Source organism: Eumetopias jubatus, unplaced genomic scaffold (assembly GCF_037043125.1).
Source record: "Eumetopias jubatus isolate StellerSeaLion01/CBP00866 unplaced genomic scaffold, mEumJub1_p1.0 scaffold_7, whole genome shotgun sequence".
Classification (NCBI taxonomy): Eukaryota; Metazoa; Chordata; class Mammalia; order Carnivora; family Otariidae; genus Eumetopias; species Eumetopias jubatus.
This window is the reverse complement of record NW_028274813.1, coordinates 65,290,686-65,313,844: the sequence shown is the minus strand read 5'-3', so window position 1 is coordinate 65,313,844 and position 23,159 is coordinate 65,290,686. Positions and strand designations below refer to the sequence as shown.

At 36.6% G+C, this 23,159-nt stretch overlaps 1 protein-coding gene across 1 annotated transcript in view; it reads left to right on the top strand.

The window, feature by feature from the left end:
* The window catches only part of G2E3 (G2/M-phase specific E3 ubiquitin protein ligase), a 56,941-nt gene that overhangs the window by 15,808 nt on the left and 17,974 nt on the right, over positions 1-23,159 (top strand). Inside the window, exons 3-8 of the mRNA XM_028114873.2 lie at positions 4,437-4,534; positions 6,997-7,098; positions 10,321-10,445; positions 11,628-11,793; positions 19,041-19,147; positions 20,198-20,314. Of these exons, the coding sequence (XP_027970674.1) occupies positions 4,437-4,534; positions 6,997-7,098; positions 10,321-10,445; positions 11,628-11,793; positions 19,041-19,147; positions 20,198-20,314 (715 nt within the window). The remainder of the gene's footprint in view (positions 1-4,436; positions 4,535-6,996; positions 7,099-10,320; positions 10,446-11,627; positions 11,794-19,040; positions 19,148-20,197; positions 20,315-23,159) is intronic.

Genomic DNA, 23,159 nt, shown 5'->3' with positions numbered 1-23,159 from the left:
ATTTGACAGAGAGAGAGAGAGAGAGAGAGAGAGAGAGACAGCGAGAGAGGGAACACAAGCAGGGAGAGTGGGAGAGGGAGAAGCAGGCTTCCCATGGAGCAGGGAGCCCGATGCGGGACTTGATCCCAGGACCCTGGGACCATGACCTGAGCCGAAGGCAGACGCTTAACGACTGAGCCACCTGGGCGCCCCTATGTCATTATTTTAATACAGCCAGTATCATTTGCCATAGTTAGAAGGTGATCTATTTAATATAGTGAAGTCAGAATAATGTTACTGAATTGTAAATATTAGAATTCAAAAACAACAAATACAAACAAAAGCAGTCTACTTATAAAAATGCATGCCGGGGCGCCTGGGTGGCTCAGTCGGTTAAGCGACTGCCTTCGGCTCAGGTCATGATCCTGGAGTCCCGGGATCGAGTCCCGCATCAGGCTCCCTGCTCAGCGAGGAGCCTGCTTCTCCCTCTGACCCTCCCCCCTCTCATGTACTCTCTCTCTCTCTCTCATTCTCACTCGCTCAAAATAAATAAATAAATCTTTAAAAAAAAAAAAAAAATGCATGCCTGAAACCTAGTCTGTTCTGCATCCAGTGCCTCCATATCTGGATGAAGGGAGGAAGGGAACAAATGGAAAAGCTGCTGGTCCACAGCATAATAGCAAATGCAGCTCCATCCACTGCTCATCATGAGTACTTCCGTTCTATTGTCTCAGCTCATTCCTTGTATTCCTTTTCCTCTTGATAGCTGCATGCACGCTTAGAACTAAGAGTATAGGCACTGGGAATGAAGGAATTAAGATGAGAGCTGCTGGTATGAGATGTCCAATAAACAAATGGCAATTTGCTAGAGTTGATGTGGTCAGAACGAAGGAGAGTTGAAATCTTTTGAAAGATTGAGGAAAGAAAGGGCTTTCAGTTACAGCTTATCTCATTAACCTATAGTGAGGGAGGGCAAATATAGGGGAGATATTTTAACGACATTAAATATTAGCTCATAATGTTTTTTTCCAGTCCTAGAATCTATTTTGTGAGTAGTCTGTTAACAAATGTACCGTTTCAATGCATAACATTCATTCTTGATCACATGTATTAGCTAAATAATTAGTAATAAGACTTTATTTTAAGCTAATAGTAAATAAGATTAGCTGCTGTAATAGGTAAATGCTGAGGTCCTACTGCTTAACACAATAAAAGTTTATTACTTGGCTTATGTTACAATTCAGTGTGGATTGGTTAGGGGAGTTGGGGCAAATGGGGAGTTTCTGCTCCATGCAATCACTTAGAGATTCAAGCTCCTTTCATCTTGTATTCATCTGCTGCCTTGAGATTCTCAGTCTTTTCTTTTCAGCTAGTGTTTTTCTCATTGTTTTATTAGAAATTTTCTGTATAAGTAAACATCATAAGTTAGAAAAGATTGATAATTATACTAATGTCTATTCAGTTATATGTACCTTCCACACCCTTTTAATTATACTTGTCCAGGGTTACATAGCAAGAGTGTAGTGCCAAGATTTAACTCAGATCTCCCTGACTACAGTTTGCCTTTTAAAAACTATTATTGTTGTGGTAAAGTACACATAACATAAAATTCACCATTTTTTTTTAAGATTTTATTTATTTATTTGACAGAGAGACACAGCGAGAGAGGGAACACAAGCAGAGGGAGTGGGAGAGGGAGAAGCAGGCTCCCTGCCCAGCAGGGAGCCAGTGGGAACCATCACCACTATCTAGTTCCAGAACATTTTCATCATCCCCAAAGGAAACTACCTATTAAGCAGTTACTTTTCATTTCCCTTCTCCTTGGTCCCTGGAAGCCACCAATCTGCTTTTTTGTCTGTCTCTGTGGATTTACCTATTCTGGATAATGTAATCTATTATATAAATGGAGTCATATAGTATGTGACCTCGTGTGCTTGGCTTCTTTTACTTAGCATAATGTTTCTAGGCTCATCTATGTTGTAGTAGTTATCAGTACTTCATTTCTTTTTACAGCCGAATAATATTCCATTGTATGGATATAACATATTAATTTATCCATTCATCCTTCCATTGATACATATTTGGTTTGTTTTCCCTTTTTGGCTGTTGAGAACAGTGCTGCTATAAATATTAGTATACAAGTATTTGAACATCCATTTTCGGTTCTTTGGCATATATACCCAGAGTGGAATTGTTGTGTCATACGGTAACTATGTTTAAGTTTTTGAAGAACTGTCAAATTATTTTTCCTAAGTCATTGTACCATTTTACATTTCCACCAGCAGTGTGTGAGGATTCCTATTTTTCCAGATCCTTGCCAACATTTGTTATTTTTTGACATTTTGATTATAGCCATCCTAATGGATGTGAAGTGATATCTCATTGTGGTTTTGATTTGCATTTCCCTGATGATTAATGATATTAAACATCTTTTAATATGCTTATTGGCTATTTATATTTTTTCTTTGGAAAAATGTTTATTCACATCATTTGCTCCATTTTAAAATTGGTTTGTGTTTTGTTGTTGAGTTATAAGAATTTCTTATGCATTTTGGACACTAGACCTTTAACAGTTATATGGTTTCTAAATATATTCTCCCATTCTGTAGATTGTCTTTCCACTCTCTTTAGTATCCTTTGCATAAAAGTTTAAAACTTAGATGAAGTCCAATTTATCTATTTTTTTTTCATTTTTACTTTTGCCCTTGGTTTCATGTGATCTCTAAGAAACCATTGCCAATCCAAGGTTATAAAGATTTACCCCTGTATTTTCTTCTAAGAGTTTAGTTTTGGTGCTTATGTTTAGGTCTTTGATCTGTTGTGCTTTTTAAAAGATTTATTTATTTATTTGAGAGACTGTGAGCTGGGGGAGAGGCGGAGGGGCAGAGAATCTTAAGTAGACTCCCCGCTGAGCACAGATCCTGATATGGGGCATGATCCCAGGACCCCAAGATCATGACCTGAGCCAAAATCAAGAGTCAGACACTTAACTGACTGAGCCACCAAGGCACCCCATCTTTGATCTGTTTTGATTTAATTTTTGTATATGGTATCAGGTAGGGGTTAGGTTTCATTATCTTGCATGTGGCTATCAAGCTGTCCTAGTACCACTTATTGAAGAGACTGTTTTTCCCCAATGAATGACCTTGGCATTCTTGTTCAAAATTAATTGACCATAGATATATATGTTTATTTCTGGCCTCTTTTCCTCTATTGATCTATATCACTGTCCTTATGCCACTACAACACTGTTTTGATTTCTGTAGCTTTTCCCTAAGTTTTGAATTTACTCTTTTTTTCTAGGTCAGTCTGGCTAAAGTTTTGTCGGTTTTGTTGATCTTTTCAGAAAACCAACTTCGGTTTTTATTGATTCTCTTTTTCTATTTCATTTATCTATGCTGTAGGGTTTATTTTTTCCTTCCTTCTGCTAGCTTTTGACTTAATATGCTCTCATTTTTCTAGCTCTTTTAGGTTAAAATTGTTACTGATTTGGGGGTCTTTTTTCATATTGGCTTACATAAAGATCAGCCAGAGGTGAAAGCTTAGGGTTTCTGGGGTCTTTTCTGAGCATGCATCCAGCCTTGAGCATATGTGCGTCCTCTAGATTCCCCGTTATCTGTGGGAGCTTTTCAAAGCCCTTATTTACCCATATATCTCCTTTTCCCAGCTTCTTTTGTAGGTCTTTTGGTCTGTCACCTGCTTGTCCTATCTTTTACCCTTAACTCCAAGCTGCTTCATCTAGTGTATTTGTCTTAAACACTTTTGACAGAGAAAGTTCTGAGGCAGGCAAAACAAGGGCAAGCATCTGAGCCCATCCCTCAGGGATCCACCACACAGATCAAAACACACAATCACTTTTCTTTAAGAACAAGTTTCATTTTACCTCCTCTTGGACAATCCAAACCATTTTATCTCCTCTTGGACAATCCAAACCATTTTACCTCCTCTTGGACAAATCCAAAATGGGCCATCGAACCTAAGGCCATTCATTGCTCAGCTGGAGAGTGGGGGATGGTAGGCAGGTAAGTTAAAATGCTACAAAGTGCTCATCAGAATTTACCATTCTGTTTCTTTATGGAGCATTCTCCTAATTGTTATGTTTTTAAAATTAGATTTCGGAATTTCTGAAAAGTTGATTGACAGTTTTTGGCAGCTTAATTTTTGCTTTAGTGGGGAGATAGAGTTTTGGAGTTTCTAATCCATTATTTTCTGTGATGTTGCCCTACAAGTTGCCATTTTAATTATATACTGGAATTCATTATTAAAATTAAAAATGTAAAGTCTAAAACGATGTTTATTGCTTTAGAAATAAGTGTTAAAAATTTAAGTTACTGATAATAATGTGATTTGCTCTCAGAAAGAATTGAATACATCACTTGAGAGAAGCTCCAATTCCATAGGTTTTATTTAAAAAATTTAAAAATATTTTTATATCTATTTACTTTTTTCACTGTTAGCTTGTGTTTTTTGTCGAAAAAATGATGACTGTCCTAATAAATACGGAGAAAAGAAAACTAATGAGAAATGGAATCTCACTGTACATTACTATTGTTTGGTGAGTATAATTTATAATTAAATCCTGGAAATTTGATACTCTTCTAAAGAAGACAGTTAGATTTTGATGGCTGGTTTCTGAGACTTGGATAAGTCATTTTGCTTCTCTGGATCTCATTTTGCCTATACGTAAAATCAGGTTTTTCATCTATCAAATTCTAAGATTGTGAAATTATTTGGTATGTATGAGGGAAGACCTGTCATCATTATCTGTTTATTTTTGCCTAACTCTTTAGAGGCTAAATGAAAAAAGGAAAAAATGGTTAGGTCTCTAAGGGAGTTATCTTTTTACCACTTTCTTGTTTCCATTGTTGCTAGTGATAAATCTCAGAAAAGAGTTGTTTGAAGGTTCAGGGAGGAGAAGGAAAGTATTTTATTTTGCAGACAACCTAGAAAGAAAAGCTCTAAATAAAGGTGGTAAATATTTGTGGACAAGGAAACAGGTGAATTTATGGGTCACTCGGAAGAAAGAAAAAGTGATTTCATATTGAGAATTAGTCTCTCATTTGTTTCCCCTTCCCTCCACCAACTTTTCACCTCACTAAATCTGTGCCTTAAGATCTTAATGGCACCATCATTGCCTTAGCCTGCCAAGGCTGCAGTTAATAGACACAATATTTCTTGATACTGTATGAGTTATATATTGCCACTTAACAAATTATCCTGAATTTTAGTAGCTTAGACAGTTATTATCTCAAACGTTTTCTGAGGGTCAGGAATCTGGTATTGGCTGAACTGGATAGTTCTGGCTCAGGGGCTCTCATGAGGTTGCAAGTGAGATGTCAGCCAGCATTCAGTCATATGAAGGTTAGACTGGGCTGGAGGATCCACCTCTGATGGCTCTCTCACATGGCTTTTGGCATTAGTACTTACTCCCTGTTGGCAGGAGGCCTCTGTTGGTTACAGAGGATACCTCTGTAGGGTACTCACAGCATGGCATCTGGCTTCTTCCAGAGTAAGTGATGAAAGAGGGAGGGAGGGACGGATAGACAAGACACCAAGATAGAACCATATGACCTAGTCTTCACAGTCACATACTACTGTCACTTTTACTTTATTCTGTTTGTTAGAAGTGAGTCATTAAGTCTAGCCCACATTCAAGGGGAAGGGAATTAGGCCCTGTCTCTTAAAGGAAGAAGTATCAACAAATTTGTAGATCTATTATTATACCCACCCCAGCATCCATGTTAAAACTCTAGATGCTTCCTTGAGAAATCATCTAACATATTTCTTGGTGGTTCTCTAAGACTAGTTTTGTGTCTCAAGTACCCTGTGGGTTAGACTTCTAGACTTGTCTAGGAACCTAATTACTTTGTACCGAGATTTAAGGGAACATGAATTTGGCATTCCAAATTTATTTGTAAGTTGGAAATCTTATATTTTGTATCATCAAAGAAAACCTTTTCATTTTTCTGAGAGTTTATTTTACTTTTTATGCAGTAGAATTAGGAGAGCTATTTTATTAGCCATTGGGTTTTTTTTCATAACCAATTCTTAGGTAATGTCTACTTTTTTTGTTGTTTCTCTAGGATATATTATATTGATTAAAATAATCTTCTCTAATCACAAATTTGAAGTAGCTTTGAATTACTTAATATATTTAATTTGATCAAATTTCCTTTGTATTCTGTTTTTCATTAATGAGTATAATAATACAAAACATACCCACCCTAGGCTCAACACTTACAAGATTCTATTTCATTGTGAACAGGAAAATGCAGTACTGTTATAAATGGTAATGGAATGTTAGAGCTTAAAGAGACTTGAGACAATCTAGTACAGTTTTTATTTTTGTGTTTAAGGTGAGGGACATTAAATTCCAGAAAGTTGGACACAGAGCCTGGTTTGCAAGCCAGGATTTCTTATTCACAGTTCCATGCATTTTTTGATTCATATTTCCTTAACATATTTAAACTGAAGTTAAAAGATATTTAAAAATTCAAACATTTATGTTAACCATGATTCAGTAGGTTTCCATAAATATACCTTTTATGATTCAGAATCCAGCTACATTTAAAGTTAGCCTGAAATATCACTGATAAACTGAATTATTGCCATAGTGTTTACTATTACTACATTTACACCTTTCGGTATTTACCGCCTTTTTTTCTAAAACTTCATTACAGATGTTTTCTGCCTTGCATTCTTCCTTTTTCTGTTATTTCCTGGAATACTTTTAGAAACCACTTTAGTTATATGAACTGTTAATGTACAGTGTCTTCCAAATCAAGGAATGTGAGTAGCCTCTTACTTTGACCATGAAAAATAGCTATTATAGATAAGAGGTGCTTGAAATTCAAGTTATGTCCATTTTTTATTGGAACATTATATGTATTATATGTGTGTGTATATTAATACATACAAACACACACATATATATTTATATATTCACACATTTTACATTTATATATATTTCAAACTAGTTTCTTAAGATCTGTTTTCTAACTGAGAATATATTTATAGTTGATGTCAAGTGGAATTTGGCAGAGAGGTAAAGAAGAAGAAGGAGTTTATGGTTTTCTAATAGAAGACATCAGGAAAGAAGTGAACAGGGCTTCTAAACTGGTAAGTAAATTGTTTTACTCATTACGCTAAATACTATAAGTATGATCATACTAGGGAAGTTTTTTCCATCCGTTTCCCTACTGGAAATTTATAAGACTTTGATTTTATGTTCAAAGGCTTATTTTTGTCAAATAAGGTAAATTTTAGAAGAACTTTTTGGGTATTTGCAAATAAAAGCGAGGTTAACCAACCCTGAATAATATATGTGACAGTGCTGATTTCACTTCCTTATTTTGTTCCAACCTATCCATCATTTCACCCACTCCTACCATCCGAATTATGACCACACTTCCACTCTGCTGTTCTTCAGACCTTTAATCCTGAGTCAACCCAGATGTTCACTTTTCATTCTTATACCTCGGTTGCTGGGTTGGCATGATGGGTTGAAGTGGAAATTACACAGCTTTGCAGACCAGTAATTTATGATATCTCCACCTCTTGTGGACATTCTGTGACATTGTGTACTTTTGTTCATTGCGTTCTCATGTTCTCCAGGATAAGTACTCTACACTTTAACCCCTTGTTCATTTAATTATAGTTTGTGAACCTTCTGTGTGATACCGACTGTACTAAATGCAAGGAAAGGATTGTAGATTTCCATCTGGTCTGAGTAGAAATAATGAGAGTTAGGGGTGCCTGGGTGGCTCAGTTGTTAAGCATCTGCCTTTGGCTCAGATCATGATCCCAGGGTCCTGGGATCGAGCCCCATATCTGGCTCCCTGCTCAGCGGGAAGCCTGCTTTTCCCTTTCCCGCTCCCCCTGCTGTGTTCCCTCTCTCACTTGTGTCTCTCTTTCTGTCAAATAAATAAATAAAATCTTTAAAAAAAAATAATGAGAGTTAGAAAATGAGAAGGTTAAAAAAAAAAAGAGAAAGTTGGAAGTACAGGGAATTTTGTCCAGAGAATATAACTGGAACTGATGGTTTCAGTGGTGGAGCAGTTTTGGGTGATGACAGGATTCATTATTACACTGGAGTAGCGATGAAGGGACACATCATAACTGTCAAAGGTTGTCTCATCAATGTCGAAGTTGTTTACAAAGGTGTAGCAAGAATTAAGATACAGAGAAAGGTGCCAAAGTGTGGAGGAAGCTAGTAGGTGACAGAGGGTAGATATCATTAGGTTCAAAGGACCAGATTTTTTAAAATATGAAGGCAAATTTGTGGCCTACAACCTGCAACAGAGAACTAAAATAATGTTCTGATTGTCCCCCTTGCCTTTTTCCATATCCTAATCCCAACCCTTGCCAAGTCTGGATGAAAATAAAGGAGGATGGGAAAATAAGTAGCTTCATTCAAGAAATTCTGTAAGGGAAGCAAGCATATAGAGACCTTTCTCTTAGTTGAAGCAAAAAAAAAAAATGGAAGCAATTATTTTTGAAGATGTTGAGGATGCTGGGGACCACATGGTAAAATAGAGGCTGTAGGACACAAGAGAAAACCTTGGGAGAAAGGTTAGCAGTGACATTTATTTAAGGACTATGTGAGAGTATTAGTATCAAAATTCCTCAACCTCCTGATGATAGTGAACTTGTGGTGAAAGATGACCTTTTGAGGTCTCTTTGCAGTTTGGAAATATCTTTTTCTTAAAACATTTGAATCCTCTCTGACTATATCGTGAACCTTTTTTTTTAAGATTATTTTATTTTCTATTTTTTTTTAAAGATTTTATTTATTCATGAAAGACAGAGACAGAGAGAGAGGCAGAGGCAGAGGGAGAAGCAGGCTCCCCAAGGAGCAGGGAGCCCAGTGCAGGACTTGATCCCAGGACCCTGGGATCATGACCTGAGCCGAAGGCAGATGCTTAACCATCTGAGCTACCCAGGTGCCCAGATTATTTGAGAGAGAGAGCGAGCATCAGCAGGAGGGGTGGGGGAGGGAGAGAGACTATCAAGCCAGATTCTGCACTGAGCGTGGAGCCCAACTCGGGGCTTCATCCTCCAACTCTGAGATCATGACCTGAGCCAAAACGGAGTCAGATGCTCAACCGACTGCCACCCAGGCTCCCCTATTCTGAGCCTTTGAGAATATCTTTATCCTGAAGAAGTTGTCTCCATTTGCGACATTAAGCTAGAGTTCCATATGTCAGTTTACTGGAAAAAACCTCAGGTTGGCAAGGTATTCTCTAATAACCTAGTGGTATTTCATGGGTCAGCATAAGACTGTATAATCCCTTCATCAGTGACCATTTTATAATGGCTATCTCAAGGGTTCCAAGATGTTTTAGATACTCCTCTGTATCTTAGTAATGCTTGAATCATCTAATAGTCTTTGTATTCATATACCACTGTTATATTTTAGTTAGTGGCAGTGGAATTATATTTGGTTCCTTTGGGCTACCATAATAAATTACAGCAAACTGAGTCATTTAAAACAAATTGGTTCTCACAATTCTGGAGATTAGAAATTCCAGATCAAGCTGTCAGAAGGATTGGTTCTTTCTGGGAGCTGTGAGGGGAGAATTCCTTTCCACGCTTCTCTCCAAGTTTCTGGCGGCTGCTGGTAACCTTGGTTTGTGACAGCATAACTCCAGTCTCTGCTTCCAGCTGCACATGTTCACCTGATCTTCCCCTCTGTGTGTATGTGTCTTAAATTTCCCTCTCCTTTCACTTAGAAGGACACCAATCATTTGATTAGGGACCACCCTAAGTCCAGGCTGGTTTCATCTTGAGATCTTTAACTTAATTACATTTACAAAGACTCTATTTCTGGGGTGTTTGGGTGGCTCAGTCACCTAAGCATCCCACTCTTGGTTTGGGCTCAAGTCATAATCTCACTTTTCCATTTGGTTAGGATAGGGTGATCCTAGCTGATTTTTTTCACAGATTGGTTTTTAGTATTGTTTTGCTGTTTTCCTTGATGAATATTTCCTATTTATGTGTTTTTTATTGAGATTTGAGACTTTAATGTATAGGCATTATGTTTACAAACCCTTCAGTTGAAAATATTTTAGCCAGGTAGGAAGGAAAAGAAGCTTCTCTTTTCCTTAGATTAGCGATGACTCTTTTACCAGAAATTGTTATAGGAGTGAATCTTTAGAGTCTTTAGACTGTTTCTGGGGAGAACAGTTTTTTCAGAAATTTGCTTTAATAAACTGTCATCCTAGCTGTTGTATGATGAAGATAATTTTCAGACTCCCCCCAGGAATATTCATTTATAACTTGGTCATACTATATTACTCAGATTTTGTATGTTATGACCTCTATTTTCATATTTTCTTCTAGAAATGCTGTATTTGCAAGAAAACTGGTGCTTCAATTGGATGTGTTGCACCCCGATGTAAACGAAGTTATCATTTCCCATGTGGACTTCAGAGAGAATGTATTTTCCAATTTACTGGCAATTTTGCGTGAGTTAATTAATTGTTGAATATGAAAGGTGAATGTTTAGGAAAAATGGAAAATGGCTATGGATATCCCAATGATATAAATCCTTTGTAAAATTTCTTTTCAGAGCTGCACTGAGTTTACACATATATGTTACATATGTTTTATATATATTTAAAATTGCTTCCCTCCTCCTAATGGAGTCATCTCTGTCTGCAAAGTCTTGGGAATTGCCAGAATTGAATGGGCTTAACAATTAATATTCATCTTCAGCTCTGGAATATAATATAAAATTGTTAATTTATTAATATTTTGTAAAAGTTTCCACCTTATGTAATTCTAGATTTTTATGTCACTCTTTAGATTTATGGTCCACTCTTCTTCCACAGAGCCATATGTATTTTTCATTGAGTAAATTGAAGGCATTTAAATTTGGTGGCATCCAAAAAATAAATATGTGCCCTGGAGTGCCCCTGACAGTATTTACTGTCTGAATCCAGCTTTAAACAAGATTTATGAATTTTAGTATTTGATATTATGAGTGTTCTATTTCTTTTAGTCTTTGTGTTCTTGACCTATTTAATGGATTGTTAGCATGTACAAAAACTGCAGTTTAGAAAATGCAAATGGAAATAAATTTAGTGGGTTAGGAATAAGTTTTTATTTGTATTTTATGTTACATAATTAAAATATTTCTTTTTAAGTTCCTTTAATTTTGTACAATATTGAGTATAATGGTGTTGCTAACAATATTACATAGGATTCTCAACATAATACTAGTTACTGAAATTCTAGGAGTTAAGTCTTTTTTTTTTGTAAGATTTTATTTTTTTGAGAGGGAGAGAGCTAGCAAGAGAGAGCAGGAGCAGGGAGGAGAGGGAGAAGCAGGCTCCTCACTGAGCAGGGAGCCCAAGGCGGGGCTCAATCCCATCATGACCTGAGACAAGGGCAGACACCTGACCGACTGAGCCACCCAGGCACCCCTCTAGGAGTTAAGTCTTACCACCAAAAGGTTCACATTCTGAAAATCCTGCTCTCCTTGGTCATAGTTTGTGAGACTGATTAAGAGTGCCAAGGTTCCAGTCTTGTAGGTTAATTATGAGAGAGGTACAAATGAGTTTCCTCTTATAAATGCGAATTGTAATGCTAGTCTCACTGTGTTTTGTAATTTATTAGATATTGTTTTTAAATAATTTACATTTTAGGTCATTTTGTTGGAAACATCGACCTGTTCAAATAATTACATCTAATAATTATAGAGACTCCTTACCATGTACCATTTGCTTGGAATTTATCGAGCCTATTCCAACTTACAGCATATTACGAAGTCCTTGTTGTAAGAATGCTTGGTTTCATAGAGACTGTTTACAGGTAAGTTATCTTGTAGGCTTTATCTGATATAAAATTTGTTCCTAGCTGATTTGAATTTTGATTTGTTTTATATTTTATTAAGGTTTATTTACTTATTTATTTACATAATCCTTACACCCAGTGGGAGCCTCAGACTCATGATCAAGAGTTGCATGTTCCTCTGACTGAGCCAGCCAGGCACCCCTGATTTGAATTTTAAATTGTAAAGAGTTGACCTGTGTATTTTACCTCTACTTGTAACTTAAAAACAGCTTTATCAAAGCATATTTTACATATAAAATTTGCTCTATTGAAGTGTACAATATTTTAAAATACTTTAGAACACTACCTTTTAATGTATATTTACACTTAAAAGTTTTTGTTGTTTTAACTAAGGATTTTGTCTGTATTTCACAATGAATAAAGCAGATTTATTTCCCAACTTCATTTACATATTTAAGCTTAGAAAACCAAGATATGTGAAATGATAATTTAACTGGAAGCTAAGATATTTAAATGTTGAGGCCTTTAGAAAAAAAAAAAACTATGGTAAACACTTTATCACAGCTTCGTGACAGGAACTGATTACTGTTTAATGAATTAAAGGTATTCTTTTTGAAAGCCACCTTGTATGTCAAACCTGATGACTGGTTTTTTGGGGGTTTTTTTGGTTTGTTTTTTTAAAGATTTTATTTATTCATTTGACAGATAGATACAGCGAGAGAGGGAACACAAGCAGGGGAAGTGGGAGAGGGAGAAGCAGGCTTCCCGCCGAGCAGGGAGCCCGATGCGGGGCTCGATCCCATGATCCTGGGATCCCATAATCCCAGGATCATGACCTGAGCCAAAGGCAGACGCTTAATGACTGAGCCACCCAGGCACCCCTTTTTTTTTGTTTTGTTTTGTTTTTTAAAGATTTTATTTGAGAGAGAAGCGGGGGGAAGGACAGAGGGAGGAGGAGAAGCAGACTCCCCACTGAGCAGGGAGCAAGACTTAGGGCCCCAGGATCATGACCTGAGCTGAAGACAGATGCTTAGCCAGCTGAGCCACCCAGGCGTCCCCCCATGACAAGTTTTTAAGTAAATATCATGAAACACATAACATTAAACACTTTAATATTTATTTGATTCAGAAGATTCTTGAAGATTTTTAAAAAGATCTCACTTATTGATAACATCAAATACAATAGTGTACATGTATGAAAGTGCCAACTGATAGACAGTTACAGTTAATAGAATGCCAAATAACAAAGGATTTAATTAAGTTTAACACTTTTTTTTAGAGCTTGGCTTTTATTATTGTTTAGTAAAATAAAATGTTATTGATTACAGGTCATTCACAAAAGTATTTTTTAAAGTTAGGAGATGTAAATCCTCTTCTATTTCAAGAAAGTCTTAAAAGTACATGAGTGAGTCGAACAATAGGCAATAATTATGCAACTTATTCTCAAGTAGTGATCACTCAACCTAATACAAAATATACTTTCAAAATTACAGTTTATCCTAGTAAACCCCTGCAGTTTCACCAGGGGTGGTATCCCTGCCTTTGAACTTAAAAATCTTCTAAGCCATCCTGATCATTATGTAGAAACAGAATATTCAGCACCTCATGGACCCTACTTTATAGCACATGTGGATAGAATGAGTGAAGCACAGAAGTTGAGTATGGGATCTGATGCTGCTGCCTACACTCAAGCTCTATTGGTACACCAAAAGGCCAGAATGGAATGACTTCAAAGAGAATTTTAGATTCAAAAGAAAAAGCTGGATAAACTAAAATCTGAGGTCAATGAAATGGAAAATAATCTAACTCAAACGCACCTGAAAAGATCAAATTCTATATCCCAAATACCTTCACTCAAAGAAAGGCAGCAGTTGAGAATCTGTAATAGACAGCTCCAGACTGACACTGACATTAACCAAAGGAATTATCTTTTTCAAGCCCAAGGACCACATTTTATTTTTTAGCGCTGTTCATAACTTTTATGACAATATTGGATTTGTAGATCCTGTACCACCAAAACCCAAAGATCAAAGGTCCACTTTCAAAACACCAAGGACTCAAGACACAGAAAATGATGAGGGGTCTCAGTTGTATTGTACTGCCTGTATTTCTTTGAACCATTCTTAACAGCCTTAATCTGCTGTGAACAGTGTAAGATACCAAGGCGTTTCTGAGCCAAAAGGCCCTATATCTCTAAAATCACATTTGAAGTTCAAGAAACCAGTCTGTCATCAAAGTTCCACTGCCTCATAGGATTTTGTCAAATTGAAGGTATGGCAAGATGGTGTTGTGCTAATGTTAAATGTCAGCCCACAGAGCTAATGATACTTCAATCTAATGTCATGGGCAGTTGAAATTCATCACATGAAAGGTAATCTGCTGAAAGACTTGATTGCTGCCTAACCATGTACAGTATTACCAGTAGCCCATTGTGGATAATTCTCAATGTATTAATGCCTAGGTATTCCCAGTACCTTTTTTTTTTTTTTTAATTTATTCAAATTCGAGTTAGGTAAGATATAGTGTACTATATCTTTCAGGAGTAGAATTTAGTGATTCATCACTAACATACAACACCCAGTGCCCAATACCTTTTCCCCCTCATGTCACTACTGAATTTTGATAAGAGGAAGAAATAGAACAATGGTTTTCTTTGTCTTTTTTTTTAAGATTTATTTACTTATTTGGGAGTGAGAGTGTGAGTAGGGGGAGGGACAAAGGGAGAACAGGGAGAGAGAATCCTCAAGCGGACTCCCTGCTGAGCATGGAGCCCAACATGGGGCTTGATCGCAGGACCCTGAGATCATGACCTGAGCTGAAATCAAGAGTTGGATGCTTCACTGACTGAGCCACCCAGGTGCCCCATGCCTTTCTTTTTTTTTTTTTTTTTTTTTTTAAGCTTTAGGTGAAACACTACTTACATGAAGAAAAGAAACAAGGTTTAACTCTTTAAAAACTGCTGCCTCATGGTGCCAAAGGACAGGGGAAAAACTTCATGATTTCGTGGTACTCTTGGCCTTGTCTTTGTCTTCCTTAAAAATGTCTCTGCTCTGTGAAGCCAGCATCCAGGGTCTAAAGATGAAAAGGAAAGCAGCATGCATTGTCTGTAAAAACATGTAGTGAAATATCCCAAAGCTTTTCCTACTGTACCTGTCTCTTGAGTTTAAGTGATTTCTTTTCTTCTTTATTATTTTTTCTATTTCTACGTCTATAGTGTAACAGTCTTTTGTTAACTGATTTTCTTTTCTCCTTTTAGTGATTAAGCACAGTCATGTCCCTTTTTAAGCCTTACCTGAGAGAAGCAGTGCCTTAAAATAAAAAACTTCAGTGAAATGAAACTGCACAAAGTAACTTTACTTATTCTGTACTTTGCCCTCATGAGTGCCGATGTTCTGTGAAGACATACAGACAGATGGTGCCCAGTGAATTGCAGGAAATACTACAAGACTTATGTCTATAAAGTCACACTATATATTGACTTTAGCAGTGGGTGACACAATACAGTGTTAATCTTCCACAAGGAAGCTTAAAAGATTTTTAACTCACTGACAGAGCAACAAGGTTAAGCTGGCTTCATCTGCCTGGTGTCCCACAGAATTTTCACAAGAGATTACTATTGGGGTAATTGGGGTTTCAAAACCAGCAATAGCAGCAGTACCTACAGCCTTGGTTTCTGGAGAAGTTTAAATGCCTTACTGTTGGGACCATGAGTATCTAAACCTGACTTGGTGGCAGTATCATGTGTACTTATAAAACGAGGCTAGTCATATTTAGGACAACTGAAGAAAAGCTGGAAAAAAGAAAAGCAAACTTGAACACTGAAGCAACCTCAAGCCATCTCTTTATTTTGATGATTTATTTTTATAAAGAAAGTAAATATTTAGATGGCCAAGAATGTATATAACTAAATGAAATCAAGAAAAAGAACTATACATTTAAAAAAAACAGAATTATGAAATTATATATATGCTTAAAATGGGCTGAAGGGAAGTGCTAAAAATAAGCAGGATTATTACAGGTGATCTATATGAATGTCAAAGCCTTGACTTCTAGGCTTTGTATCTGGTATATGGGAAGAAGAATGACAATCCTAGTTAATTAGACCAGAACCAAAACCCTTATGTATATGGTGCATTTTGTTTTAAAACTATGCCTTCACCTACACAGTTCTGTGTGAAGATTGATAAATCCATTTTTACTTCTTTTATTAATAAAAACAATTTGGGTAAAGAAAAACATTAGGGTGATTACTTTGTATTTTTTTTGCATGAGCCTCAAACTTTTTTATATTTAGGATTCCGTTAAAAGTGACAGGATGGAGCCTGTTTTGTTGGGTAAATTTTATAAATTCTGTTAGTTCTTATAAAGAAGTGTTTGTAAAAGTATCCAGGGAGTGCAGTTCATAAATATCATGAAAAGTTACCTTTACCTAATGAGAAAGAAGTTCACACTGTATGAGCATTTTACAAAAGTAATTTATCTTAAGAGTTTATACTTCAATGAATGTAATTGCTACCAAATCTATCATCTTGTTCATTTTATAAGCATATGTTATTTTCAAAACAATTAAGATTTGCCTCATTCAACAAATAAGAAAAAAAGATTTGCTTCAGTTATTTGTTAGTAATGAAACAGAGGGGTTCTCATACTTGACTCTAGTGTTCATAGGGCTTTTCTGTGAGCACTGAAAATACCAAATTTCTAATCGTGTCATTAAAAAGTCAAAATAATATTACTTACAAAAATGTAGGTCTACTTTATGCAAATATAATATAAAATCACAGCCACATGGACACCTGTCTGTGACATAAATATGAACATGCAATTGTTACTTGATTAGAGACCAGTTAGAAATAATTCTTGAGTTATGTTCTGTAAAGGAGCTATAGTGCCTTTTCCATTCTGTCACAAGTCTTAACTGAAATAGTAAATGGATGTGCTCGCTTCGGCCGCACATATACTTAAATAGTAAATGGAGTCTATCCTATTATATAACAATACCTGAAGAAAAATTTTTTTAATCTCTAAACTTCATTAAATGAGTTGAAAGAAGAACAGTCCTATGCAATAGCATGAGAATTAAATATAGTGAAGCATATTTCATCATTTGTGACCTCTGCAATGGTATATACATTGGAATTTTATAAGGAGAGGGTGCAGATTAATATTTTAAAGCTGATGGAAACTTCATTCTGTGTATATAGAGAATTGCCACTATTGTTCAGTTTGGATTTCTCCATCGCTGCAGTGGTCTTGTATTTTTCTTATGCCCTATGTTGTTTTTTTCCTCCATATTAGACACTCCCTTGTATCATATCTATTTACTGAGATCTTAATATCTGTGTACAATTACTCCTAAAGGCCCATTAGATTCAGAGATTTCAGTAACTTGTTGCTTTCCTCTGACATTCTTTGTGTGTGTGTCCCACTTTTTGTTTTTGTTTTTATTTTAATTTTATTTATTTAATCTCTACATCCAATGTGGGGCACAAACCCATGACCTCAAAACCCAAGAGTCGCATGCTTTTTCAACCACGCCAGCCAGGTGCCCCACTAATAGTGTTCTTTGAACCTGAATTCTTTTGTTTTCTTTATCATTCATAAACTATTCCCAAGTATATCAGGTCTACCTAATAGATATTTTTTGTGTATCTTTTTTTGTTGCTAACCTCTGCCTAAAACCTTCTGTGATTTAACTGTAGACACTTGAAAAAACAAAACAAAACAAAACAAAAAAGACTAGACTTTTGAAGGAGCCTACTAGTCTTTTCTCCTGCATACCTTATTCTATATCAATACTGGCTTTGATTTCCCCGTTGAACCTCATTACTGAGTTAGACATGTAATTGCCATCATGTAATCCCTAAGCATATTGTTTTTTTTTTTTTTTTTTTTTTAAAGATTTTATTTATTTATTTGAGAGAGAGAGAATGAGAGATAGAGAACACGAGAGGGAAGAGGGTCAGAGGGAGAAGCAGACTCCCTGCCGAGCAGGGAGCCCGATATGGGACTCGATCCCGGGACTCCAGGATCATGACCTGAGCCGAAGGCAGTCGCTTAACCAACTGAGCCACCCAGGCGCCCAGCATATTGTTTTTTTTTAAAGATTTTATTTATTTGAGAGAGAGAATGAGATAGAGCATGATGGGGAGAGGGTCAGAGGGAGAAGCAGGCTCTCTGCTGAGCAGGGAGCCCAATGCAGGACTCAATCCTGGGACTCCAGGATCATGACCTGAGCCGAAGGCAGTCACTTAACCAACTGACCCACCCAGGCGCCCCCTAAGCATATTATTAATTAGTTCCCTGATCACATTGTGCTCTCTCTTGCCATGGAGACTTGATATGTGCAATTCCCTATCCTTGTAATGCCTTTTGTCCTGTTTCCTGACAAACTTTTGTTTCCTCTTCCAAACTTAGCTTTGACCTCGTCATTCCTGTGACATTTTTGTCAGGCTCTTACGTAGACTTAGGTACTTATTCCTTTCTCTTCCATGTATGTACTTTAAAACACACACACACACACACACACACACACACACACACACACACACACACACTACACTTTTACAAAGTATTATAATTGTATCTAACAGTTATTCCTTGAAGTAGGATCTAAGTTATTTTGTTTCTCTTTTTGGTACATAGCATAGTGTTTGCTACTTACACAGTAGGGGTTAAATAGTTGTTAAATGTGTGCTACTAGTTTTTGTTTGGTTTTTTTTAATTGGGGATTGGCTACTCTTTCTAGTAGGTTTATAGTTTTCTGTTCCTGAGTACCCTCTGCCTGCTGGTTCTGTATTTCTATTTGCTGAAGCAGTGAGAGTAGGTTCTATACTTCTCCCCTTTTAGGAAGAAAACTAGCTTAGAGATTGAGTTAAAAACAGAACCAAGGATGTTTTATAGTAACACTTATTTAAACATCCCTCCTAGTTGAAGTAATTCAATATTTTTACTGTTTTATTCACTAAGAGTGATGAACAACATGATATGTGGGGACAGAAATGACATTGGATAAAAAGGTTGAGAAAGACATGTAAAGCTAAGAACAGCCAATTCATTAACTTAATTTTTTTTTATCATTGGGAAAAAAGATCTCAAAATTTTAGCAGTAGAATAACTTCATTTATCAAAGCCTGAGAACTAGCATAGAAAATGTTTTCATAATATATTAAGTGAAAAGTAGGACATGTTCTGTTAGCTATTATAATTTATGACCTGATACCCTGTTAAATTGTTAACAATAGATTTTCTGTTTTCCACTGTAGGTTCAAGCAATAAATGCAGGAGTGTTTTTCTTTAGATGCACAATATGCAATAATAGTGATATATTTCAGAAAGAGATGCTGAGAATGGGAATTCATATTCCTGAAAAGTGAGTACCATTTAGCCTTTTGACAAAAAGATAATTTAAATGTAGAATTTAATAACAATGGAAGTAATCACTTATGTCTGTCATAGAGAAGCAGTCATCTTAAATGGGGAAATATAAACCTGCCCCTACCACTGCCTCCTTCTCCTTCCCAGATTGCTAGTTCTTGAGAGCAGGGACTATGACTTTAATGTCTCATTAGTTGACTTATAGTCTCTTTAATAAATACCTCAAATGTGTACAATACTAATTGACTTACACACAAGTATAATAGACTTCAAAATGGCATGTATAAATTAAGAGAATCAAGATGTGGTTTAAAATGTATAACAAGGATTTTCTTTTTTTTTTTTTTAAGATTTTATTTATTAATTTGACACAGAGAGAGAGAGGGATCCCAAGTAGGCAGAGCAGCAGGCAGATGGAGAGGGAGAAGCAGGCTCCCTGCTGAGCAGAGAGCCTGATGCGGGGCTCGATCCCAGGACCCTGGGATCATGACCTGAGCCGAAGGCAGACACTTAACCGACTGAGCCACCCAGGCGCCCTAACAAGGATTTTCTTAATACTTAAAGATGAGGAATCCAGAAATAATGTTACTAAACTTGAAATTTAAAAATTAGAAGTGAAATACTAGGAAAAATGTAAGTTTTAGAAAATTTTTTTTTAAAGATTTTATTTATTTATTTATTTATTTATTTGACAGAGACACAGAGAGGAAACACAAGCAGGGGGAGTAGGAGAGGGAGAAGCAGGCTTCCCGCTGAGCAGGGAGCCCGATGCAGGGCTCGATCCCAGGACCCTGGGATCAAGACCCAGCCTCCCCGAAAATATCCAATTTTTCATTTAAACATTTGAAAATTCACTGTGAGAATAACTGCAGGATAAAATGACACTAATAGATTTATATCTTGAAGAGAATGATTAATCCTAAGAAGAAAAAGTTTTATCCTTGTTCCTAAGTATGTGAAAAGTTTTTGTTTTTAGATTTCATTACTAATCCTTTTATGTAACATTTTAGTTCAAAGTGTATTTTATATCTTTCTTCATTTACAGAGATGCATCTTGGGAATTAGAGGAAAATGCTTATCAAGAACTTCTGCAGCACTATGAGCATTGTGATGTCCGAAGATGTCGTTGCAAAGAAGGGCGAGACTATAATGCACCTGATAGGTATATTGGGAAGTACAGTTGTGCTTATTGTACTTATTTAAACTGTCAGCTGAGGAAGTAGTTTTCTAGTTAATGAAATGTAGTTTTGCTCTTAGGATGTTTAAAGTTTTAACTTGAGAGGAGGTATATTTATTAAATACATGTTTACATCTGTTTACAGAGAAATTATTGCTATCAGCATAGTTGTAACTTTTTTCTGTGGTGTATTTTCATGAGCCTTCATTTTCTAGAGCTGCACTTGCCTATGTGGTAGCCACTGGCCACATGTGGCTATTGAGCACTTGAAATGTGGCTATTCCAAATTGAGAGGTGTTATAAGTGTGATATACACAGTGAAGACTCACTGTCTTCATTTGCTACGGCTGCTATAACAACAGATACTTGTTTTCTAACAATCTTAGAGACTAGAAGTTCAAGATAGAGGTATCGGCAGGTTTTATTTCTTCTGAAGCCTCTCTCCTTGACTTGTACATGATTCCCTGCTAGCTGTGTCCTCCCATAATTGTCCCTCTGTCGTGTCCTAATCTCCTTTTCCTATAAGGACACCAGTCATATTAAATTAGGGCCCACCCATATGACCTCATTTTCTTAGTTATCTCTTTAAAGGCCCTATCTCCAAATATTGTCACATAGTGAGGTGTACTGGGTTTTAGGACTTCAACTTATGAATTTGGAGGGAACACAATTCAGCCCATAATAGTAAGACAAAAAGAACTAAGAGTATCTTGTTAATAACTTTTTATATTGATTACATGTCAAGTAAAATGAATGTTGAAATTCACTTCACCTGTTTCTTTTACCTTTTTAAATCGGGTCGCTAGAAAAATTTAAATTCATTAAATGACTTGCATTGTATTTCTATTGGATGGCACTGTTCTAGAGCTTAATTTAACTAAAGTAATCTAGCAGTGTTCTTTTGGATCACTATAAAAAGTGTTTGATATTTAAAATTATTCTTTTGTAATGTCAGTAGATGCTCTAATCTTAACCATTATTTTGTGCCTTCTATGTACATATACTGTGTTAGATACTAGAAATCAAGAGTATCTTCATTTTTTAAGATGTAGAATAAACAGTAACAAATCCAGTTTTGTTGAATTTATGGAGAATATTTCAATAAATTTTTAATCCCTGTTATACAATCTTACTTAACATGGCAAGCTGAAACTTAAAGTGCAAAGCAGAATATTGGGAGCCTTGTTTCTCATGGAAAGTGATTTGGCTGGGTAAGCTAGCTCTTATTTGCAAAGACTCAGCTGATGTTTTGCCAGCTTTGAAAAATTTCCCTAAGCATCTCTTACCACTCCTGATTTCCCATTCTAGGCTGGGTTTTTTTCTTTCATGTGCCTGTTACAATGCAAGTGACATTGTTGGAATTTGTTTTTGTCATTAGACTAAAAATTATTTAAGGGCAGAGATCTTATTGAAGATGTCAAGTATTGTATATTCTTGCTTACGTGACTGGTGACCCTGATTATTCATTTGTAAACTTCTAAAGGCTTGTGCTAAGGCACAGATGAGATAATGTATATGAATGTGCTTTGTAAATAATAAGGCACTTTAGATTTCTAAGAAACAGTACATTCACTCAATATTTTCTAAATTTATTTTGGGCTGTTTTAATTATTTTTTTAAAGATTTTATTTAATTATTTGACACAGCATGTGAGCACAAGCAGGGGGAGCGGCAGGCAGAGTCTGGTGTGGGGCTCAATCCCAGACCCTGGGATCATGACTGAGCCTGAAGGTAGACACTTAACCGACTGAGCCACCACCCTGGTGCCCCTATTTTGGGCTGTTTTAGTTAACCTGTATATATTGCTTATATATTACTGGTCGCCTAGTCAGTAGCTACCAAACTCCCCTTCCTTTCTGGCAGCTACTTGAGGTTGCTATTCCTTGTCTTTTCTCCTAGGACACAGTACCTGCCATCTGAATGCTTTTTGTTTTTTTGTTTGTTTTGTAATCTCACTCCCTCGTTCTCGTGATAGGAAGGTGGTTTTGCTGTAAGGCAGGCACCATGGTGTAGTGGTTAGGAGCATGGGTCCGAAGCCATGTAAACTAGGTTGGAAGCCCCACTTTGGGACTTACTAGCAGCGTGAACTTAATTGGGCAATTTATTCACCCCTCTATGCCTTGGTTTCCTCCTTTTTAAAATGAAGGATAATAGCGATTTTTCCTATTAAAATTATGATTAAACTTTTTGTATAGACTGAGAACTGGGCCTGGTGTATAGTAAGCACTCATGTTAGATGTCCTTTTTCTCTTCATCATTTGGCAGAACTATCTGGGAAAGTGAGGGAGACACACAGAGAGGACACACCTCCATACCCAGATCCACACAGAGAGATTCACCTATACCTAATGGAGAGGAGGGTATCCAACTACCTCCTTTTTTCTTTTTCTTTTTCTCATTCTTTTTCTTTTTTTCTCTTTTTTCTTTTTGAGAGAGAGCATCACGTACATACACGTGGGGGCACGGGATGCACGGGCAGAGGGAGAGGGAGAGAGAAAATCTTAAGCATGCTCCACACCCAGCACGGAGCCTAACACAGGGCCCCATCTCATGACCCTGAGATCATGACCTGAGCTTAAATCAAGAGTCATATGCTTAACCAACTGAGCCACACAGGCGCCCCCAACTGCCTCTCTCATCACCTACGCATCCACACACTCAGGGAGTATATCCATTTTATTCATGGAGGGTATAACATAACCAAACAAAAAGTAGGTGCCACACCACAACCCACACCCACACCTATACAGAAAATGTGAGTATGGACTGGCATACATCACACAATCCAGTGGAGAAACATGGAGATGGGGGTGGAAGGGAACAAATAGGG